Source organism: Helicoverpa zea, chromosome 9 (genome assembly GCF_022581195.2).
Source record: "Helicoverpa zea isolate HzStark_Cry1AcR chromosome 9, ilHelZeax1.1, whole genome shotgun sequence".
Classification (NCBI taxonomy): Eukaryota; Metazoa; Arthropoda; class Insecta; order Lepidoptera; family Noctuidae; genus Helicoverpa; species Helicoverpa zea.
The window spans coordinates 865905-888243 of NC_061460.1; the positions used below are offsets into that span (position 1 = coordinate 865905).

Sequence of the window (22339 nt, forward strand, 5' to 3'; positions counted from 1 at the left end):
CTTCGATTAAGTTATTCAAAGAGCCATTTGATCCTTCGATAGCTACGCAACTAACCTGGGTTAAGAAATCACATCAAAGTTTTAGAGAACTATAAAACTTTGCTTCGAATACCTACCAATGCAAGATATTAACGAGCAAGCTGACAATAAATCTAGTTAATATTCACAACAAAAAGCACAATAACAATAAAAAGGATTTACTTGAAGTTCACGTTAGTTGAATTAAGCAATCAACCGCTCATGAAATCTGCAAGCCTAAGGTTCAGAGGTTAAAGAACTGCTTAAAACAATTGTCTGCCATTAGAATAACCCTATTTAATAATCATTAGTGTTTACTACATCTCCATTACTTACAGTAGTAATAATGAACTTAGTTTCTGAAAACATTAGGCACATATTAGCTTAATGGGATAGTTAAGACGAAATTAGTAGTAATTATAAGTCTGTTCGTGATAGGATTAACCCATTTGAAAGTAATTACAAGAAATTCTTGTTTATTTTTCGTGTCTTAATTAATTTGGTACGCTTAGTTTGTTGAGACAGATTAATGCTTAATTTAGTTTTATTTGTATATCGTGGTAATAAATATTATTTAATGTGGGTTAACCTATCAAGATATGTCTTCTTAGTGACGTATTTTTGTAATGATGTATTTGCTAATACATAGTATGTTCTAAAAAGATACGTCAAGAAGGTCTTGTCTAAAACCTTGGCCTAGAGGCCACTGATACACTAATTTTATTTTAGAATTCAAATACTTCCTTCACGATGTTTAAGTGGACAGATACGTTTGCAAAGAGATGTATATTATTTGAGAAGAGATTACTTCTTACCTTTGGTGCGATAAAAATATTCTAATTACCAATTATTTGGAGAACAGTAGGTAATCTAAATACAACGAATTCTAGAGCGCACTGTATTAATTTAAAAGAGTTGAAACAGAAATGTAATTTATTTACTCTTTTTATGTTTTTCTATGTTGCTCCGTTACAATTATATAAATCGTGATAAGATTTCATATTTACCTCACAATATTTGGGTAAATATTCAAAAAGCAGTACAAAGTCGAAAGGATCACTTCTGTACCAAAAATTAACACCGTATTCTGACGTGAACACGTTTATTTAGAAATCTCGAAATCTCGCAATAATAGGCGCTAATTCCGAACTCAACACATGGGACACATGACAGACGGACTGGCCATCTTCCAGACTCGGTTTACGTCAAATACTATAAATAATTTCAATGTTTGGCAATACGAGTAACGCAAGAAAGGTGGGAAGATAAACAACTTTTTTTGAAAATATTTGATTTGAGGAAAAATACTTCGACGCAAGCATGCGACTTGAAGCTGGAGATGAAATAAACAAGTTAGGTAACGATGGTTAGCTTGATTAAATGAAAGAGGAGAAAAAAAAGTCTACTAATATTACTATAGGGAATAAGGAACGTTAATCTAGTAAGTACGTTGATAGAACATGACCTAGATTAACATTCCAGTTTTATTTGAATAAACAGCAAAGAAAGCAAAGCAAAACATATTATAATGTTATTGATTCATTCGCTTGAAATTCCAATGGAATATACAAATATGTATGTTCAAAGAATTCCTTTGACAATCTCCATACAAGCCATTACACTCACATTCTTGGGATTAAGTATTATTTTTCTTTTATCATATTTGTCGTTCCTTTTTCCTGATTTATGAAATAACATTCTTTTATAGTAAGAAAATGTCTTGGGATGGCTGTTTGTTCTTTGGAAATGTTCACAGAGTTCAACATAATCCTTTTTAATTATCATTTTCAAAAAACAATCAAGCGTAAATTAGTGCGCAGGATATTAAAAAATACACGTGGTAATCATCTTCTAGTATCGAAACCAATTGCATGAATCACCACTACGATAAAATATATCAATGTAGTGTTCCATTAACTAGAAAAACTAGAAAAATAAAACCAAGGGATTTTTTCACAGAAACCACATTCATATAAACAATGGAGGAAATCCCCGATTGTATGAAAAGACATTGTATTAAATACATCCTGAATACAGCAGCCTACAGAAATCGGCAACAATAGAAAAGTTGCGAGCGAGTTGAACAGGGGTTTAAAACAAATAGAACCATTGCGCATTGTAGCAAATATAATGAAATAAGAATATTTTACATCCTCCCTGTACAGTTGTTTGAGAACTATTTCTAGTAATATGGGATCCTACTATAATTGTGTTGCACACACTGAGTTCCTGAGTTCAAAGCAATAGTTAGGTAGGTACTATTTCATGTCCGAGGAAGTCAAGTGGATTTGAGAAAACTCTGACTCTATGGCTTGTTAGATTAGTAAAAGTCACACGATTTATAGCCATTCGCACGCCTAATATTTCGGTCCAAAATCATTATCGAAGAATTATCTAAGTTCGAAACTACTCGTGCCAACAATATAGCGACCTTCGTGAACAGCCACCAGAAGAAGCCATAACAATACACAAACAAATCGAATTGCTTATTGTGTTTGTAAAAAATACTATAAGAAATCGAATTCAATTGTTGGTAGTAATTACATTTCTTTAACTGCTACTTTCATTAACATCTGCGGTGACTTCTACATTTTAAATTTTATTGATTACTCGATAACAATGGCCTTTTATTTTTCAGAAATTGGGCGCACCATCTATTCGTGATAATCAAGCTTACTCGAATGCTGCCAAGTATTGCAACCGAATACTTGCATTCGACAAAGGGATAAGTCGAAATATAGCTTCGAAGAAGACGCATTGGTACTTTCCTCATCTCTCGAGTCATGGTTACACGGAACACTTGAGGAACTCCTGGACCTTTATAAATCAGTAGGTAGTTGTTCCAGTCAGGAGTACGACAATTGAGTGACAACCAGCGTCCTGTCATGCGGGAGCTCAATTGATAATGATCCTTAAAACAATCAGGATAGCCGCAGCGCCGGCGTTAGAGAGGCAATCCAATCTAATAGACATGTATATTGCCACTTGTCTAAACTTCTATCTTGTATACATATTGGGCTATTAACTTTTATTTTCTGGCTCATCCAATTCTCTCACTTTGACCCAATTTTTGAAGCACTGCCAGCGATATAAGATAAATAGTTAAGCAAAACAGGATCTTATTAATATGTAATCCAGACGAAATTCATAGCAGTAAATTGAACTTTTCCTTCCCGTCTAGCAGATGATGGATTGACATGTCAGTCGTGTCCACTAAAAGATTGAAGATACAGCGACGGAAATTATGGTACTTTGTAAATTATAATTTGTAATACAATAATGATGGCATAATTTGCTACCGTCAGTATTTGTTGACGCAAAATATAGATTTAGAAGATTAGTAGACAGCTAAATGTGAATTAGATATCTGTCTAAATCAGTGGTTCTTAACCGGTGGTCCGCGGACCACTGGTGGTCCCTGGAGGCATTCTAAGTGGTCCGCGAAACTTTGCTTCGCGACGTTGTTATACGTTATTTTGCTTTATTTTTATCGGCTTATATATGCGCGAGCGGGTTTTCGCAACATTTTACGTAATTTTGGTTTTGAGTCTTAAAAAATAATTAAAATTTCGCGCTCGCTTCGCTCGCGTTTTCAGAACCTATATGCCCTTGTTTTTACATTTGTCAACAAACAAAAAGTTAAGTACGTTTGGGCTAAATTTTACGTAATATTTGGTTTAAGTCCGATAAAAATTTCGCATTTATCACAGGACTCTCAATTTAGGTAAACCGTTAGGGTGGTCCGCGGCAAAACAAACTTTAGTTAAAATAGTCCCTCATGTCAAAAAGGTTAAGAACCACTGGTCTGAATCAACGTATAAATCTTTCATCTAATTAACGAAGCTATCAACCACAGAACCCTAGGTCAGAAAGTAGTCTCCAAGACGTCTATAAAAATCGGTAATGAAAAAAAAGGCACAGTTTCTCAGCATCTCTTGATATACTGTTGACATTAACATCTCAGAATCATTTGGCCTGAACTAAAGCGGTCAAGATAAATTATACCGTATTGAGGAGAAATAAAGATCAAATCCAAGGGCGTGAAGAACTTGGCCTGGGTTGGCACTTCGCCAGACTTGTCGAGATCTACGGATACGTTACGTAATAGTCAAGAAGGCTGTTTTCCAACTTATCAAGAGACGTAACATTAGTTAAAACACCTTCGAATGTGGTTAAGTAAGTACATACCTGAGAATAATTTCACAAGCTTTCAAGTGATTTTCCTAACAGACCTGCTTTAAATAGTCCATTGTTTTGTTAGCAAAATAATTTCCTATTTCAATCAAGATTCACGCACATAACACAAATTAATTGCTCACGTATAATTTTTTATCTATCTGTTCAAAAACCTTTAAAATTCTTGATAACCGATATTAATAAAGTTCTACTTCTGTAATAAAAAATCACAATCTCGAGTCGAGGGTCACGTTGATAAGTTATCTAGACGCACACGTCATGTGGTGCGGTTCGATGGCCAAGTTGAATGAATGGCTGAGGTGACGGAACACATTTGTACTAGCTATCGGAGTTTAACTAGGTCCCGTTCAGTTCCGACTTAGCCCGAAGTATTAAGAGAAAGAAGAAACGTTATTCTAGAAGTGCTGAGATGATTTCGCGAACAACCACTGAGATCGCGCTATGGAAAGAAAAAAGTACGAACCCTGATTCAATGGCCCCACTTTTTTAATCCATGCGGATTTTATTCAGTAAGTTAACCGCAAACGAAAACCTAACGCATGTAGGTACAGCGCCCTATTTACGCGTAAATGTCAGCAACCTAAGGAAAAAATCATTAGTGACGGAAATACTGCGGCACATTAAACAACTAGCCGTGTTCACGGTTCAGTGCAGCGAGCAAATGATGATTACCCGTTTCCTTATCCCGTTTCTTATTTTTTGAAGAGCTCCCAGTTTTGCCCTCTCAAACTTCCACAAACAAATTATGTTGCTGTTTGAGTGAATCTCTTATACTTCTTTATGGAAAATTTTGGAAACCGGGCAACAAAAGTTTGACTCCCCATAAGTATTCTTATTGCCAAAAGTTTTTGATTTGATTTATTCTTCGGAGTTGAGAAGTATAACAATATTTCTACCTGAACGATAAGTAATAAATAATGAATGATGGTAGTTATTAAAATTTAATTGTATGCACGTGTCTGTCTACGAGACAATGAGGATCATTAACCATGCCACATTGTTTTTAAAGTCGCAGCCAAAATAATCATAGGTTAAGTGCGCAGCGAAAGTTTAACAACAAGCCTTTATCGTACGTTCCAGATGAAAAGCGAAGTTTAACCTCCGACACCTTAGATATAGATAACGAGTGTTTTGACAAGATAGCCGATTGCGACATGTTGAATGACTAACACATAATCGTTACATATGTGTTCACAATGTAATCATTATAAACTAACGTCACAAAACTCACTACTGCAGATGATCAATAACATGTCCATGTCAATAATCGCAGAAACAAACTCAATCCAGTTTCCTCAACGGAAATATTTCCAGATTCTCTTCGACTTGGAAAAGTAAAAGATGTTTTTGGCAATAAAGAAGCAATTACTGAGGAAAGAGCTCATATTTTTTGGCACTATCAGACGAAGAAAGATAATAGATCAGAAGCCAACTAGAGCAACGAATTTATGTATTAAACAATGTTTAAAAATGAAGTCGCTATCTGAGGAACGATATACCAGGCCATTATCAAAAATTGGCTAACCTCCTTTCTCTGAAAGTATGTGCTTTAATTACAATAACAATATTTTATTTAACTTTTCATCTAGGAGAAAATGAGCTGCAAATTGCTATCTGAGTACCTATGATATTTCTAATGAGCTTTTATTTGATCGATTTTCCTCAACGGGTACGCATTGTGTTTACCGATTACTATGAAATCGTAAATCACGTAAGTAAACACGATATACACACTATCTATGTACAGCGTATTAAGAATTTTCGTAGAAAAGGCAATTCATAACCTAGCTGAAGTACCTGGCATATCTAACTGAAGATCTCAGTCTCTTTGCAGCAGAGTAACTACTACTGAATATAAACTACATGCAGTCTAAAAGTATTTTTAAGAACTGAGTAAATTAAAATCTGGCATAAATTGCGAGCAACAGGTTAAGGAAGCCGATATTGTTGAAAGAGAGGTCGATAACATCAACATTAGCACAATTTCACAAACTGTCGCCAACAGCAACATTGAAAAGTGCCAACTGCTTTAACCGCGTTCCTAATATACGTTGATTTGTTTTAAATTCAAAATGTGGGTCAAAACAAAAAATGGTAAGCAATAAAGGACTATTAAAAACTTGATGTGTTTACGACAAATTGAATCGTCTCTGAAGAATTTAACATGACCCTCAAAGTAATGGACATTGGCATTGAAAAGCTAGCATATTCTTGGATGTATGACTTGTTTTCTATATTCCTTAAAAATAGAAAATTGAAACCAAAATACTAATGAAAACACGACAACTACGATGTAAGTAAAAACAAGACGCACCTCGAGTCTTGCCATTTTGGCACTCTCTTCGTACAACACGTTCTTGTTGCTGCCAAATCCCGGTAATTTCAATGTATACAACCACATTTCTCACTGAATTATCATTTGATTGTTGAATTTCCTCATTCTGTCTAACTGACACTAGTTCAAAACACGATAATTTTGGAGCACTGAACTATGATAGTAGCGAAGTTCACTTATGTTTGACACTTTATATGGATAGTTGTGAAGGTATTTGAAGTCCAGTCCGAAGCGTGTTTGATGTCAAAGAAGAACTGTGAGCTCTCGCCGAGCGTCCGTCTCCGAACTAGCGCGGACGCACTTGCGAAGTGGCCGGCAAAGCGCGCGCTCCCGACCGTTCATTATTTAATAGTCAGATAAAAGATTATCTGTTGAGGTGTCCTCGGTCAATACGTTAAATTACGTGTTATCACTAAGCACCACTGAACGACATGACCACTGAGGTCATACAATTCCTCAGTTCACTCCGATTCCACGATACAAGAACGAAGATTTGCAAGTCCGATCATGAAAACTTTAGTGGGATTATACTGTGAACATGTGATGTCTATTTCTGTAAAGAATTGATAGGAATCAATTTACGATATGCAAAACTTGAAATGAGATTTGGATCTCCACAGCATAACGCAACAGTAACACGTAAACGGCACTAATTCATGAAATAGTAATTCACTTTACATAGCACGCATTCATTCGATGATTAATTTAATTAAAATAACTTAAAAGACGGACACTACTTAACGTAGTAATGATCGCGACGAAACTGACAGTGACAAATCCAAAGGTCCCGACACACATCGACGAGATAAATGTCGTTAAGAGAGATAACATGGAAGAAGTGACTAGAATTTTGGACCTCTAACAATGGAGTATTATTATAAATTGGTACGTCGATTGGTAGTCACTCAAACGAAAGTTAATATTATGATAATAACAAGCTGTGGCCTATTGATTGGACAAACATTCCATCTGATTGTTTGTAAGTACTCGTAAGTTAAAGACACATAGATGACCCACATCGGATGACGAATGCACATCAAATTATAAAGAACGCATGTTTTATGCCATCCCTTTAAGCCTAAGTCCTTTTCTAGTTGTGTGCCGCTCCGAATATTATTAAAATAATTAGAAAAATATAATATCATGAACTGAAATTCAGTAATGTACTGAATAGATAAACATAAGTTATTATCGGTTATCTTGGTACGTTTCTAGGAAACTCATTATGCCACGTGGTATTTGTTTTATATAACGGACCGCGAGATGCGTAGAGTCGTTAACACTATTATACGTAATTAGCTATTTAATTTTGTTATTATAATTATCTCGCCGGCTTTAAAAAGCATCGAGACTTAATTACTTAATACTATTTATTTCGCTGCTTCAACATGATGATCATTGTAATGCCTTAATTGCAAACAATTTGATTTCGGTCTTTACCCAACAAACAAAAACGTCATATAAGGTTTAACTTATACGACATAAAGTTGGATAGCAGTCTTATAATGATAGTGAGATGACTACTAGGTCCTGTAGACGTCTTTGATTTAACTTATTAGTAGTGCGACGAATATGTCATAATAAGCTGGTCTTAGCAACGTTGATCCTCCAAACAAATGTTTCTTTTTTCCTGTAACTCATGGAAAAGTTAATGCTTCTAAAAACGTGACAGGTTCAAGTGACTGTTCTTGTCGATAAACCGATATACTTCATGATACGATAGTTTTATCAACCGATTAAACTTACAGAAGAACATATTACAAAATAATCTCCAGATTAAATCAGTTATTTACCGGAAATCTTTTGAACCAAACGCCTTCAATGATTGCAAATTGCTCAGTCGGCACTAGGTCACGTTTTTAACCGATTAGCATCAATATTGATATGGATATATCGGTAGATAAATTACAATTTGGTAAAAAGTTTTTTTCTTTTTTATTGGTGCAAATAAATAAATGGCCAGTTTATGTTAATAAAACAGTTACAAAAGTTGGTATAAAAAAACGTGTTGCTATTCCAGCTGTCTACTGTTCTGAAAGTCAATGATCGAAGCATATGTAGAATACCTAAAGACGAGTAGTTTAGTCAAAGTAATTATGTTTAATGATAACGTTATCCAAGCCAGCCTATAGAGGAAGTGGCGTGTTCAGTACATTCTTGATATCTTGTACTCAATACTACGCACGCGTAAGAAATTATCTCACGAGAACCAACCTCACCGTATCTTATGACTGTGCTGAATTCAATTCTTCAATCTAAACGCTTATTTACCTTAATGGAATAAGATTTTAATAGAAAGTTAAATAGGTAAAACAGGCATGAAACTCACTGATAGTGCTATTTTACTTGTTTTTAATTGAAAATGTTGAACCATAACTGATTACAGTTGGTTCGATCCACGCGGTCAAAATGTTTGGAGCAGTTGACTCAAATGAAGAGGTTACTATGAAATAGAGGAATCCTTTATGGAAAAATAACACGGAGACTAAAAGCACAACAATATGTTCATGCACGACTAGAAGCAGCTAGTTCTCAGACTAACGAGCACAGATAAATTGGCTGTTCGTGTTTATCGATTTTTACAGATCTGCTGTATATCAGACACGGTACGGACAACGATGTAGACAGCGATATTTTCTATGCAGAAAATATTCCATGTTAATGAAACATGTTTACTAACTTACGAAGAAGCTTTGAATTACGGCCAGAATGACAAAATTAACGAACTGTAACTGTCTTGAAACTGTAACTGCCATAAACTCCGAAATAAGTCAGTATCATAATTTTAGAAATACTTAAGACTGCAAAATCTTTACAAGAATCACAAGCTAGGTACATAATATACTGTGTCGAAATCTTTCCATCATGATGCTAGAATTCGTTTCAACGTGTGACTTCAATTTGAGTCACCGCGAGAGAACTATCTTCTTCAATAAACACGTTTTCTATGACTTATGCAATTGAATTAGCAAATAAGCATGAATCTCGTCATTTTAGGCTATCTATAAAACTGGTTATAAAAAAACAAATGCCTGATATTGACACGTGCCTTGCTAAACTGGATAATGGTACAGTAGCGAGTTCAATGGTTCAACTATCTATTGTTTTGCCAGCGATAAAGGCACCATTGTCATATCCTCATGTTTGAACACATACAACTATTTGTTTGGACTGAATTTGTACGTTTAAATAAATAATTACAGTGCTGGTATGATGAGATAGTTATTTACCTGAGTTGTCATGGCATTACGAGTGTTGGCAGAGTAAACATTTTCTACTGTTACACGAGTAGATAAGTAGGTACGACTGTATGGTACAGCAACTGAACATTTTGCTCTTAATTGCTGAGTCACGAAAGAAGATACAGGTCTTTAGAATCTAACGATGGACCTCATAAGTATGATGATGAGTTTGATAATCACAAAAGGCGTAGAGTTCGGTCATACCAAATGAAGACTCAATTTACTCAGCTGACAAGAAACGTGACGATGATAAAAACGCTACAAAAATAATAGCAAAAGCATTAACAATAAAGCCTACTATATCATTTTACGTCACGAAAGAAAATATCAGTTTATTTACAGACGATTTAATGCTACGAAAACTCATATTAAAGTCTGCGTTCCAATGATGGATGAGACGGTGGTTTTGCTCAAATACATTTGAGAACAATCGATGGTCATTATTCACTGTTTCGTCGGAGCTAGGGATTTAGTGCTAAATTGAGAAGAAAAGATAGAAAAACTGACTGTACATTTCTTGGCAAAATCAAATGGATAAAGAAAAGACTACATATAAGTAGCTCTAGCAAGAAGCTGTATAAATGAGAAACAGAAGATTAAAACGGCTTATGTTTAACTGATCACCAGATATAGTAACAAATAGCAGACAAAAATAGTAAATGATCACCAAATAGAAACTCGCATTTTAATGTAAAACTATAACCAAAGTTTTAAGACCTTGCTATCCTATTTGTGAAATTACTCCAAAATAAATCATGCGTAAGCCAAAAATAGTAAATGATCACCAAAATTAAACCACCATTTTAAAGTAAGATTATAACCAAAGTTTTTAAATTCTGCTATCCTATTTAAGCAAAATGAGTCCAAATAAATCATTGTTATCCCAAAAGTAGTAAATGATCACTAAAAATAGTAAATGATCATCAAAATTATACCAGCGTTTTAATATAATTATAATCAAAGTTTTAACATCTTGCTATCCTGTTTAAGTAAACTGACTCCAAAAAAATAAGTTCCGCCTGATACAATAAATGTAATAACATTATGGGGACCCTTTTCCTGCACTAGGGTGGAAAATTGTCTATTGCATGCCTCTAAACAGTGCGATAAGAGTGTGTTTTCGAGGGAGTGTATTGAGAAACACATTCTTCTTCTTCTTTCTCCTGCCCTGTTCCCAATTTTACTTGGGGTCGGCGCAATATGTCATTTTCTTCCATTTTCCCCTGTCACTCGTCATACTGACACTCACGCATGCATTGCAAGCCGGACACATAACTTAATATGGCATCATAATACTTTATTTGGTAATAAGCCTACATTTTATGGCAATCACAGTGACTTATTTAGGCAAAAAGAATACATTAATTTGGTCGTCAAGAGTTGGTGATCATTTACTAAATTTGGTGGTCGAATACAATTTAAAGTGAAGTCGTAACTAAAATAGCTGGTACTATTACATTTTTAGACTTTATTTTTCTGGTGTTCAGTAGATATTTCTGGTTACAAAACTAAGGGTATCAAAGCATTTTATGGTGGTCATTATATTTGTTCCTGATTAAAACTTGTGTCAGTCCTTTTTTAAACTAATTAAAAGACATTTTTTGTTTTAATACCAACCTGGTAAAATATAGTGGAATATCCAAGGAAACCCGATTATTCTACAATCAGTATCCGTTTACTGACTTGGAATGGTACATTGAAAATTTAATTAAGTAGTTCTCTACCAAGGTTTTTGTCTAAACTATAAAATTAATGAACGAGTACCGCAAAGCGAAACAAATGGAGCATGCTATTTCCATTAAGAGAAACAGTTTTCAAATTAAATGCATGACGACGCTAAGTAATCATGGCAGAGTAAATTGTTCTAGCATATTCTACAATTTTCCAAGGGTCGACGTACTGCATCGCAGTTTTTAAATCTCTCAACTCTCAACTGAGTTGGACGGGGAGGCTATCAGACAGCTGCAAAAAAAACTTTAACATGTCGTCTGTTGAAAATTAATTTTACACTAGACATTTAGATGTAGAGCTTTTTACACTTGAATTTAGAATAAGAGATTATGCTGTAGTGAACTGTGTTATACAAATATAAGAGAATCTGCCTTTCATGTCAGTTTTCGGTAAAACAAAAAATATAATATCAAGCGCTTCATCAACGGTTCAAAGAAATAGCAAAGATTGATCCAACACTGCTAAATACAATTTTGCGTGTTGAAGATACAGCGAATATTATCACTATATAAAAACACATAAAACGAAATGTACAAAGAAATAAATCCGAAATAAGTTATGAAAGCATAGCAGACTACACGAAGTTAAATATTAAAGAAAATCCAGCATCATCAGTTCTAGGAAATTCCATAAATTTTCGCACAACTCAAATATTATCAAGAGCATAAATAATCACAACATTTGGTAGACTTGTTACTCTTGTCATTTGACGTTGAATATTTTACTGTTTAAACAAGGAGCCACTTTCCCTGACACAGGGGTTTAACGACACATGGATCCAAGACAATTGACTTACTACGCACGTGTGACCTTCTGAGGGACGAGAGAATCTAAGCCCGATGGCTCAAGGGATCATCAGCCCCTCACAAGGCAGTGAACTGCATACATTTGTATTTTTTCAAGTTTAGTTAAAAGAATAATAATTTTCAATCGGCTTAAGCAGATTATTTGTAATGCTCAAAGTCACATTGAAAAATCCTTTAATCCGAAGAACCTACATCTAACCTTGGTCTAAGCATTTAACTAGCAAAAGGATCCTAAAAATGTAAACACATTTTAGGGCGGCGATGAAAGCGAAGCTCTATTGAGCGCGTCTAAATACTGAAGCCTCTACAAACAATATCCCGGTTTATTAGGCTCTACGATTATGTTGGAATATTTAAAATTGACGTAAACAGGCAATTTCGCGCGCCGGTTCTAACCAGAAAATTAGTTATGTAAGCTAAGAACTCCACATTTATCGTGGCTGGAATTTCTGACGAAGAATGTTTTCAATTTCTGTCAGGCAAAAAGTCATTAAAGATCTAAGGCCGATTCTTCATGTTAAGTAAACTATATAGTCCTTAAAACATTGTATGCCAAACAAAGGGTCTAAATATCATAAAACAAAGTCATAACCAAAGCATTTAGGATCTACTTTTATACCGCAGTCATAAGTGAGTGTATATTTTAATCAAGCTCCAAGAAGCCCTTTATCGAGTACCATTATATGAAGGTCAAGGGCGAATAGCTCTAGAACAAAGTTCTGAGAACCACTAAGTGCGGGCCCTGCTAAAAGAATTAGGCTAAATTACCACGTTGGAAAATTCCGCGTACCTGGACATTCTTAGAGGTAGTTGAATTAACAAGAGGGCTTTTGCTGTCCTAAATATTAGTGCTTATTGAAAGATTACTTTTTATGGAGTACTGCAAAGTCTTGCAACTTCTTTAATGCGAGTCTTTCATAATCATAAGCTTAAATGGTCTAGTTTCAGCAAATATGAATGAGTGTGGTAACGATCTTAAACCTGAACTTGCTGACAATGTTAATAAAACGTGACCTCCACAATGAAACGATTATTACACAGAGCTAATATTGCCAAGTAAGTCACAAACCATCAATGAATTTTTATCCGAAAATGTTGTGGTAAAAAATCGGTAAATTAGGGCAGGGACTAATAAAAAAGCTTTTTATGTAATAACCAACAACTCTGTAGGCTTCTAGATTAAATGAAAGAAACCACGAGGGAGAACCTTTTGCGTATGACAGAAAGATGTATAGAGGTCAAATGCGACCCACAGGAACAAACGTGGAAATATAAACAGCCTTAAATAACGCATTAACCCAGACCCGCTATCATTTTGCTCCATATCGATGAGCAAAAGTCACAGACCCACTCATACGTGTAACGTCAAAAATCTCTATGCTAATAGAATGTTTTCATTCGCATATTTTTGCCTTAATAACAGCGGGTAAAATTCATTTCATTACGAGAATTTTCCAACATGATCCCATTCAGGGCCCGTGAAAAAGTTTGAAATGAAATATTATTCGTGTAGCAATAACTCAGCGGGGCTAAATGAGATTAAAAAGAATGACTATCTGTAGGGGCTTACTTGCAAGGATCATTATTCGCGGTGAGAAACAATATGATTCATAAGATTTGTATTTCTTAGGAAAATTTTCTAACGACCGTCACAAGTCAGTTACTCAAATGATAAAGGACCAAAATTACTCAAACGCGGTAAAAATATTGTCTTGGACGCGTCACCAGAAGCAATAAACAAGACAAATGACAGGAAGACTGGAAAGACCACTTTTATTTATGAAAATATCTTCAAGGAGAACAATAGAGTCAGAAACTAGGCCGCCATCATTGAATAACATGTGGGTTATCGGCAGGATAACGTAGATAGCGATACAACCAATTTGGAAAATATACTAGTACTACTAGTAGGTACAACAATTCGATATTTATAATTCGATAACCATATAAACAATACTTACGACTACAGTAAAGAAAACTATGTATTGCATTGTTTTTTTAAACAAAGAGACTTTGGGACAACTATCTACAACACGTGTTCAGCTTATAAACAAAACAAATACATATTGTATACTATGTGACTGTTTAGGTATACCTACGCGTAGTATGATGCAATCAATTATCGGGTTTATTACCCGTTTGATAGAGTGCATTCTAGCATGGTTATACGCAGTTAAAAGTGTCTGTGCACCAACGTTATCACATTATGCAACAGCGTTGAGTATGCGCTGTAAATTATATGCTGATGAACTTTGAAGGAGAAACGTGGTGAGGTGTTACTATAAATCTATCCGGTGCTCATCTAAAAGAGTGGTGCCGCATTCCATACAAAAATAAGCTATGCGCATAAATAAAACCGATGAAAAAAATTATGAGAATATCGTCAGAAACCCTGAAAAAAGTCATACTGCAAACAATGCTCCCATAAAAGATAATGTACATAATGATATATCACACTCTAAAGTTCTATGACGTTACAATTAAAATTGATAGGTATCATTAACCTATCTATCGAAGATGCATCTAAATTAGTTTAATAAAGCCATATGTATGTACTTAAACGGATTACTGGATGAGCCGGCACAAGACGGGCGGTATTCGATTCAATTTAGGTCAGTTGGCTATTTTTAATGCGCCCGACGGAATATTCTAGTTCACTGTCAAAGATAGACAGTTGTAAGTTTACTACTACACTCGTAACTCGCCTGTGTGCACTGTCTTGGCAACAGATGCCAACATCTAGTCACTTCCTTAAAGTGTCGTAAGAGATTACTACATATTTAAATGTGACTAAGAAGTCGATAGCACCACGTTGCTTGCTGTGCACATAGACGACGTTATAATTACAAAAGCACATTTAGGAAACAGAATACCGATATCCAGCAATGAATACAAATAGGAAAATGACATAAAATACAACACTTGGAAACAAATGTATTAGGCACGTAAGACCACTTGACAATACAGTCCGATTGATAGAATGCAGTTACGAAACAGCTGCTGCAAACTATGAAGCCTACTACAATTGCCACAAACATTATTGTTTGGCATAGGCACTGCACACATTATGCTTAGTGTAATAATAAAGCAATGAACGAATACCCAGTAGTTATTACCATAACATGAGTTGTACACAGTCCTAAGTATAAAACGGACTATGTTCGACATGGCCCCGTTCGCTTAAATTAACACTCGAAGCAAACATAATGTCCTATTCAAATAAAAGCTATGGGAGGCGGTTGCAAATAGCCGACATGACCTACATAGTCAATCGCTTGACACCTGATACCGCCGAGAGAAATATCACGACTAAACCTATGTGTCCGAGTCGGAAATCGATTTATGTGGAAGTGATTACCTAAGGATCAGGAAGTAATAGACCTACGCAAAATATAGCTGGTATAGTATAACTTGGAAAATTATCTTGATAGATAATGAGTTACGATGATGTAAAAACCTGTTATTTACCATGTACAAAATAAACAGAAACACTAATAAACAACGTGTTCAGTAGACATACTTGCACACTCATTCAGGAGAAAAAAAAAAGAAACATAAATAACCGGCTGATTATGCCAAGTTTTAAACTTTTCCATGGAAAGATTATTGCTTTTTGGCGAAGGAAGCTATATTGGTACATTTTCTCGAAGAATGAAGAAGGTGAAAAAGGTAGTTAACGTTGACAAATGAAATGTAAGTTCTGCTTTAAATAAAGTGTAGAATAAATGTGAATTCATCGCTAAGTATAATATTGAATAAAAATGCTCAATTTGCGAATCAAAAAAAGCACATTCCCTTGTCGACTATCTAATTTCCCAAATCACCCAATATTTTATGTAGGACAAACATAATCCATTATCGATGAAGATAAAACCTAAACGCATACTTATGTACGGCTCATTATCCGTAATGATCGTTCAATTTGGGAAACATTATCCAGTTGACGTTGTGTAGAAAAATCAGCTTTATTTTCATGTAACCTGTCTGAGTCGTTAAATGACATGGTAACCATTTCGTAAATAAACCGGAATATGGGAGACCGGGTAAAATTACAAACAATATTGATAAAGCACCCTTTAGGGAGTGCTACACCAGAGAATATGGTCGAAGGTAACCCCTATTAGGCTTTTAGTCTAGTTCATTAAATAAGAAATGCATCAACAATTTTATTTACCACTTGACATGTAAATCATAATGTGGCGTATCACTACAGCAACGTTTTCGAAATAGCTAATTAGAGTCAATTGGCAGTCATTGACATCAATTAATTGATTGACACAGTGCTTGCTTCCTTTGTAAACAATCCATTAAACTGGTCAGGCTTGGGTTTAAATTCATTAGTTCAAGTTCCTTGAAGAACGAGAAACTTCAGGAGATACAACGGCACGAAGTTAGAACAGTGCAAGAATCAAGTTGGACGGTTAAAAGTTAGGAAATGCAGTGCTTGTTCCGATACAAACTCTTCCCTGTTCGCTCTGAAGTTTTACATCAAATATGAAGTCAGAATATATTTAGTACATTTTATGATAAATGCTCTTTCTTGGGATTTATTTGCTTTGATTACCTTTAAATTTCCTTTTAAGCGGTTTCAAATATTTGGGAGGTCTGCAAGTCTCACCACTAAGTGGTACTTGATTTGTAACTTCAGGCAGCTTCTTATGAAGTTAAGTACTAAAAACTGCTTAAGCAGTTATCTTAAATGCCTCGTTACTAATTTCTGAATACTTCAAAACTAGTTTAGGCTCGTTGAACTCGAGATGAGCCGCAGTGCGGCTGCCGCATCGATCGTCAGGCCTATCCCAAGCTATCCCGGAAACCACCGCGCCATTTAGCCTGCTGGAACCGTAACATGATCCTCCTACGAAATGTTCCGGGAATTCATGTAAGCAGTAAATGGAACGTTACGGCCTGTCTTATAACTTTATATTTGAAGAAACCAGCGGAATATTAGAAACGAAGAATTTGGTCTTGACGACTTATAATCGCGGGTTCGATATCGCATTTTTTATTTTAAGATGAAGCCTAAGCTTACCTCTAGTCAGGCTAAAATTTTCTTTAAAACCAAATCGATAATTTGTTAAAAATACTTGTATAATTGACAAGTTAACACGTCAGTCGTGACTTCGTGAGCAATATGTAACTGTAAGATGACAATATAGCTGCCCAGGCCGTGAGCACTAACCTTGAATATTTAATTATTTTTATTGCCATACTTAAATGAAAAACTCGCAATTGTCCCATAACGAGGCAGAGATGCATGGATATTTACTTTAATAGTTTGAAGGCAACGCCTTTATGGAAATAAATTACTGGAGTTGATGAACAATGCCAGAGCAACCTATGCCAAGTAGCTCAACTCTCATAAAAAGGAACAAATAACAGCACCCACATACCAGCGTCAACAACTTTTACCGAAATAATAAAAGCAACAGTAACAAATCTAGTACAAAGCGAAATGCGAGTCACAAATGCCGTTCCATTTCCCTCTCATGGTGGTTGATCCCATCGGGATATTTGTCGCCACTTTACTGTCGGACCATAACATAACTCAGGCTTCTTGTCGCCAGATATATGCTGATTTACGTACGATAGAACTCCAAAAGCTACGAAAGGGTTCTGAACTAGATTAAGAGAGTGACCTCTTTCTTAATGTAGTTTTGTAGAAATGTATAGATTTCAATTTGGTCCTAAATTAACTTCTCATTGATTCTGGTGGTTTTTCAATTATTTCGCGACGCGACGGGCAATGGCCTTCATTATTAGTAAACAATATCGCGTTAAGTTATGCCACACGTGATCCGGTTTGCGTATTAAGACGAAATGCGAACACGATCATTGTTTAGCGAACAACTGCATTCATTGTAGCTACGCACCTTTGTTACTAACTAGTAAGAAGTTATCGTACGATATTCGTACAACTCCGAGACCTTGATCAGAGGAATCGATGGTTCTGGAAGCTCTTGGGACTGTAATTCAATTTCGAAGCGAATCTTGTGCGATAAGACGGCCTGGGCTGACCTATGATTCAGTCTCGTTTACTGACCTTTCATCGTCGAACAAAAAGTTCAGTACTTTTTTACTTCTCTAAACTACCATCACAGCAATGATTCAATGGTATATCGCTAAAACAGCTTATCGTTTTTAAATCCATTGACACAAAGCATGATTGATTAAGATTAACTCTAATTCTAGAGAATTATAAATTCCTAGACGATTTGATAGTAATAATAGACGAGCACATTGATTGAATAGATTTTTAAAAAAATTGAGTAATTCCTTCATAAACCATTTTCAGTACATCGTTTACTAATAATAATACGAGCTATGTGAAAAATTCCTATTTCCAGCTGGTCTTGGCAATCGTGACCTTAGCGAATGAACACCATGCCACGCCGCGCCGTCTGAGAATTATGGCATTGCCAAGAAATTAAACGTGATAGGCAATAACAAGTCCTTTAATAAAATATCTACCTACACGGGCTGCAACTTTATTGCTGATAAAAACGGGCAAATTGAAGCTTCACGTCTCACAAGGTGGCTTTTATTCTGTTACGAAGAAAATGTCTCTAAATTCGGCGCATGAATGTACCCGAAACATGTTATTAGACATGTTATTAGACACGTGATCTGTGACCTCACGTGTGCCAAAGTCTGCCGCGAAACTTTCAAATGAGTAGGCGTGAGGTACATGCACATGGAGATCGCGTGAGCTAATACGTCACACCGGCCGTCGGTGTCCCAGACCACGAAATCAGAAATAAAATTAATAATCTGTAGAATGGGGGAATGTTAAAGCGCGCCAAATGCGCAATTTTAGATGGTTACCGCCAAAAATTCGGACCATGTGCTAAAATTGGTTTCAGTAAATATGGACGATGTAATCGCTATCTATGATTTACAATGTTGTTCAGTAGCAGAGATGTACTTTTAAAGACTAACGACCTCTTTAGACAATGCATAGCCTTGAATTTTTTAGCACACCAATGCAACGCTTTGCCCTGTTTTTAATTTCAAACATTTTAAATAAACCATTCACCAATAGTAAACTATTTTTTGATGTTATTTAATTACTTATCAATAACATAGGGAGTAATTAATATTTTTTACTTATTATTTAAGCTTTGTTTTTCCATACAATCTATATATTTTGATATTTTTATGCACTTGTAGTGATTAATTATTGTATGGTCCGGTACCCCTACAGGGAGTAATTAGTGTTCGTTAAAAATAAACAAACGTTCTTATCGTCTTTTCAGTTTCTATATATGGTAACTGTTGTATTTTACTGTTTAAAAACTGAATAGTTTGTACAGTAGGTAATCAAGGAGCGAGCGACAGGCATATACAACCAGGCCAAAGATAAGCTATAAATAGATTAGTTACTACCAAATGATTCATGTGTCTAATGTCCTGTGTACTTTAAATAACTAAGAAGGATAACTTATTGTTTTACTTTTTTTAATACATGAATAACCATTCGTTTTTATGTACATTATTAATACTACTACATATGTAAATTAATGAAACTTACTTTGTAATAATGAACAAAATCAGTTATTGAAACGGCTTTGAACATAAGAGTATAGATGGTTTTGGGCATGAATTAACAATGTTATTTAGGAAAGTTTTAACATAAATGGGTGTAAACATATTGATTACAGGTATGTTATTATGTAATAATAAAAACCATCAAAAGCCAATCTTTCATTCAAATGAAGCCATATGTTTAACATGACCAAACAGCTGGTGGATAACCTTGTATCTTCTATGAACACCTAGTTAGATTTAGAAAGTTGACAATTTAGAAATGGCCATTCTATTGTTTCTTAATTCAATTATTATTTTGTTTTGAATTTTTAAGGTTGGGCCTTATAAAATAAATATTTATGTTGCCTTATTATTTATAGGTGAGTGGCAAGAAAAATGATTATTATGGGTCAGTGGGTCGTCTTAGGGAAAAATAAATAACGTTTATTAAAATCTTGCCTCTATTTTTAGGACCACATCTTTTTTACCTTGATAATACGACAACTAAACCTCACGAATTTTTGTGGTTAAGTATTTTAAGCGGAATGCGCTCTTTCACGTTATAAATACGATCTATTTTTAAAATGTCCATTTTCGTCAGTACAGACTCCGAAATAAATTATTTTAAACGGAGTCGTAAACTTCGCCTTTTTTTTGTAGTGACGGCTTTATTACTTAAAAGTTGCAGTAAAAGTATTAATGTTACTTCTAAAGGTCATTTCATCGTACAATAACCACTAATTTGAATAGGTTTAATTAAAATTCACGCATGGCTAGATTCACGTTTACCTCCCTTTCAGAAAAACGAAAAGTAAAGAAATTAACACTTACCAAAATACTTTATTCAACTGGACGATGCTAGAAAACAGCTCGGATCATCGCAATACTTGTTGTAAAATCACTAAACACCAAACGAAAACAAATGAAAGTCGATAAATAGTGAAAACAACAAAAGATTGTAAAATGTTCTAGGCACTTGGGTTTCGTTTTCAATCGCTCTATTTAGAGGTAATGAACTACTAATGAATGACAAATAATTATGTCAACTATAAAATGTTACGTGCTTTATTGAAAATATCAAACTGTCGAATAAAATTCAACAAACCTAAAATTCGAAAAATCAGACGAAATTACTACCTCGAGCGATTCTAGAGAATGGAAATGAATGAAAATAATTGAATTGAAGTACAGCAGGACAGCAGTGAAAAAGAGCTGTGTGCTTCGCAGGAAAAAATCGTATTTAACGTGATGAGAATATCAAACACATAAAAAAGTATACTCGGAATAAGACAATTCTACTAAAGTTGGAGTGTCTTTTTAATGCCTTATTGGATTTATATTAGTTTTTTACTTTTGTATTAAATTCGTATGCTTCTGAGCTAAAATTCCTGAATATAAATTTGTAGGAACCACTACTATCGAGAATACCTGCTGCGCAGTGCGCAGTTGCGCACATCGATCTACGTTTCGTTTCACTCTAATTTTATTTCATTGAGAGTTGACTTGACTGACAGACAAGTGTCAGCGTAATGACATTTGAACATTTGAATTTTGTAAACCGCCTCTGCATTCTGCATACAATCGCTTAACGCTTTGTTTTACATTAATTTCAATAATAAATTACTTACCAACAATGGCAAAGGCTGTACTAGAAAGCCGGCCCTTATTTTTAGTCGAAGAAAGGATAAAGACTTTCAAGAATTGGCCATTCAGTGCTAAAGATAAGTGTAACGTACGAAACATGGCGGAAGCTGGCTTTTATTCAGTGGCCACGGGGATTGAGGACGCCGATGCTGCTAAATGTTTCCTTTGTGGCAAGGAATTAGATGGCTGGGAAGCTAAAGATGATCCTTGGGAAGAACATAAGAGCCATGCTATGAAATGTGCATTTGTTCAACTTGGTAAAAAGGAGGATGAACTACTGGTAAGTTTATCTTGTGTTTTTGTTTAAGTTGTGTTTAGTGCCAACTGCCAACAACAAAGTCCAGGGTGATTAAGAAACACACTTTCAACTGCAATAATTAATTGTAATCTTCTATCAACTTGTGCTCTTTACATTGGTGTTTGTTTTGATTGTATCTCTCTAGCAGTAGAAACCAGAACTCAGACATTATTACTATACTGTATGAACTGATTATATCTTTACTAAGCTAATAGACCATGTTTCTTTTGTTCCCAGTTATCAGAATTCCTATCAGTAATAAAACAGTACATGGTGAATGAAACCAAGCGCCTGGCTGAAGTTTCCAAAGAACAGTTTGATGAGCAAGCTAAAGCCGTTCGAAGAAGATGCCTTGGAAGGAAATAAGACTCAACTGAAATCATATTATGTAAATTAGCTTGTAACTTAATAATAATGATTATGTGTTCAATTAAATGATTTTAATTATATGGTTTTTAAATATTTATGTGCCTCTTCATTCATTCTTTTCTGTAAATGCTAGTTTTTTTGCTCTATCATAATAAGTGCAAAAAATATCTCA

The 22339-nt window shown here is 35.0% G+C and overlaps 2 protein-coding genes across 3 annotated transcripts in view; one reads left to right on the forward strand and one right to left on the reverse strand.

Annotated features, from left to right (window-relative positions):
• The window catches only part of LOC124633005, a 31749-nt gene extending 10728 nt beyond the window's left edge, over positions 1–21021 (reverse strand). The window contains exon 1 of one of the 2 annotated variants that reach the window (XM_047168079.1): positions 20688–21021. The gene's annotated coding sequence lies outside the window, so the exon portion shown is untranslated. Of the gene's footprint in view, positions 1–6529; positions 7262–20687 lie in introns of those variants that run through there. The other variant, XM_047168080.1, reaches the window with a different exon arrangement.
• A 359-nt stretch (positions 21022–21380) lies between these two features.
• LOC124633415 (baculoviral IAP repeat-containing protein 5) lies at positions 21381–22245 on the forward strand. The gene is made up of 2 exons (XM_047168628.1): positions 21381–21780; positions 22036–22245. Exons 1-2 carry the CDS (start codon positions 21490–21492, stop codon positions 22162–22164), a joined length of 420 nt encoding a protein of 139 aa, XP_047024584.1. The 5' UTR covers positions 21381–21489; the 3' UTR covers positions 22165–22245.
• The last annotated feature ends 94 nt before the right edge of the window (positions 22246–22339 follow it).

Coding starts and splice junctions, on each gene's coding strand:
- LOC124633415 (XM_047168628.1), top strand. CDS start 21,490: ATGGCAAAGGCTGTACTAGAAAGCCGGCCCTTATTTTTAGTCGAAGAA. Junction 21,781..22,035: donor AAAAGGAGGATGAACTACTG/GTAAGTTTATCT, acceptor TTTTGTTCCCAG/TTATCAGAATTCCTATCAGT.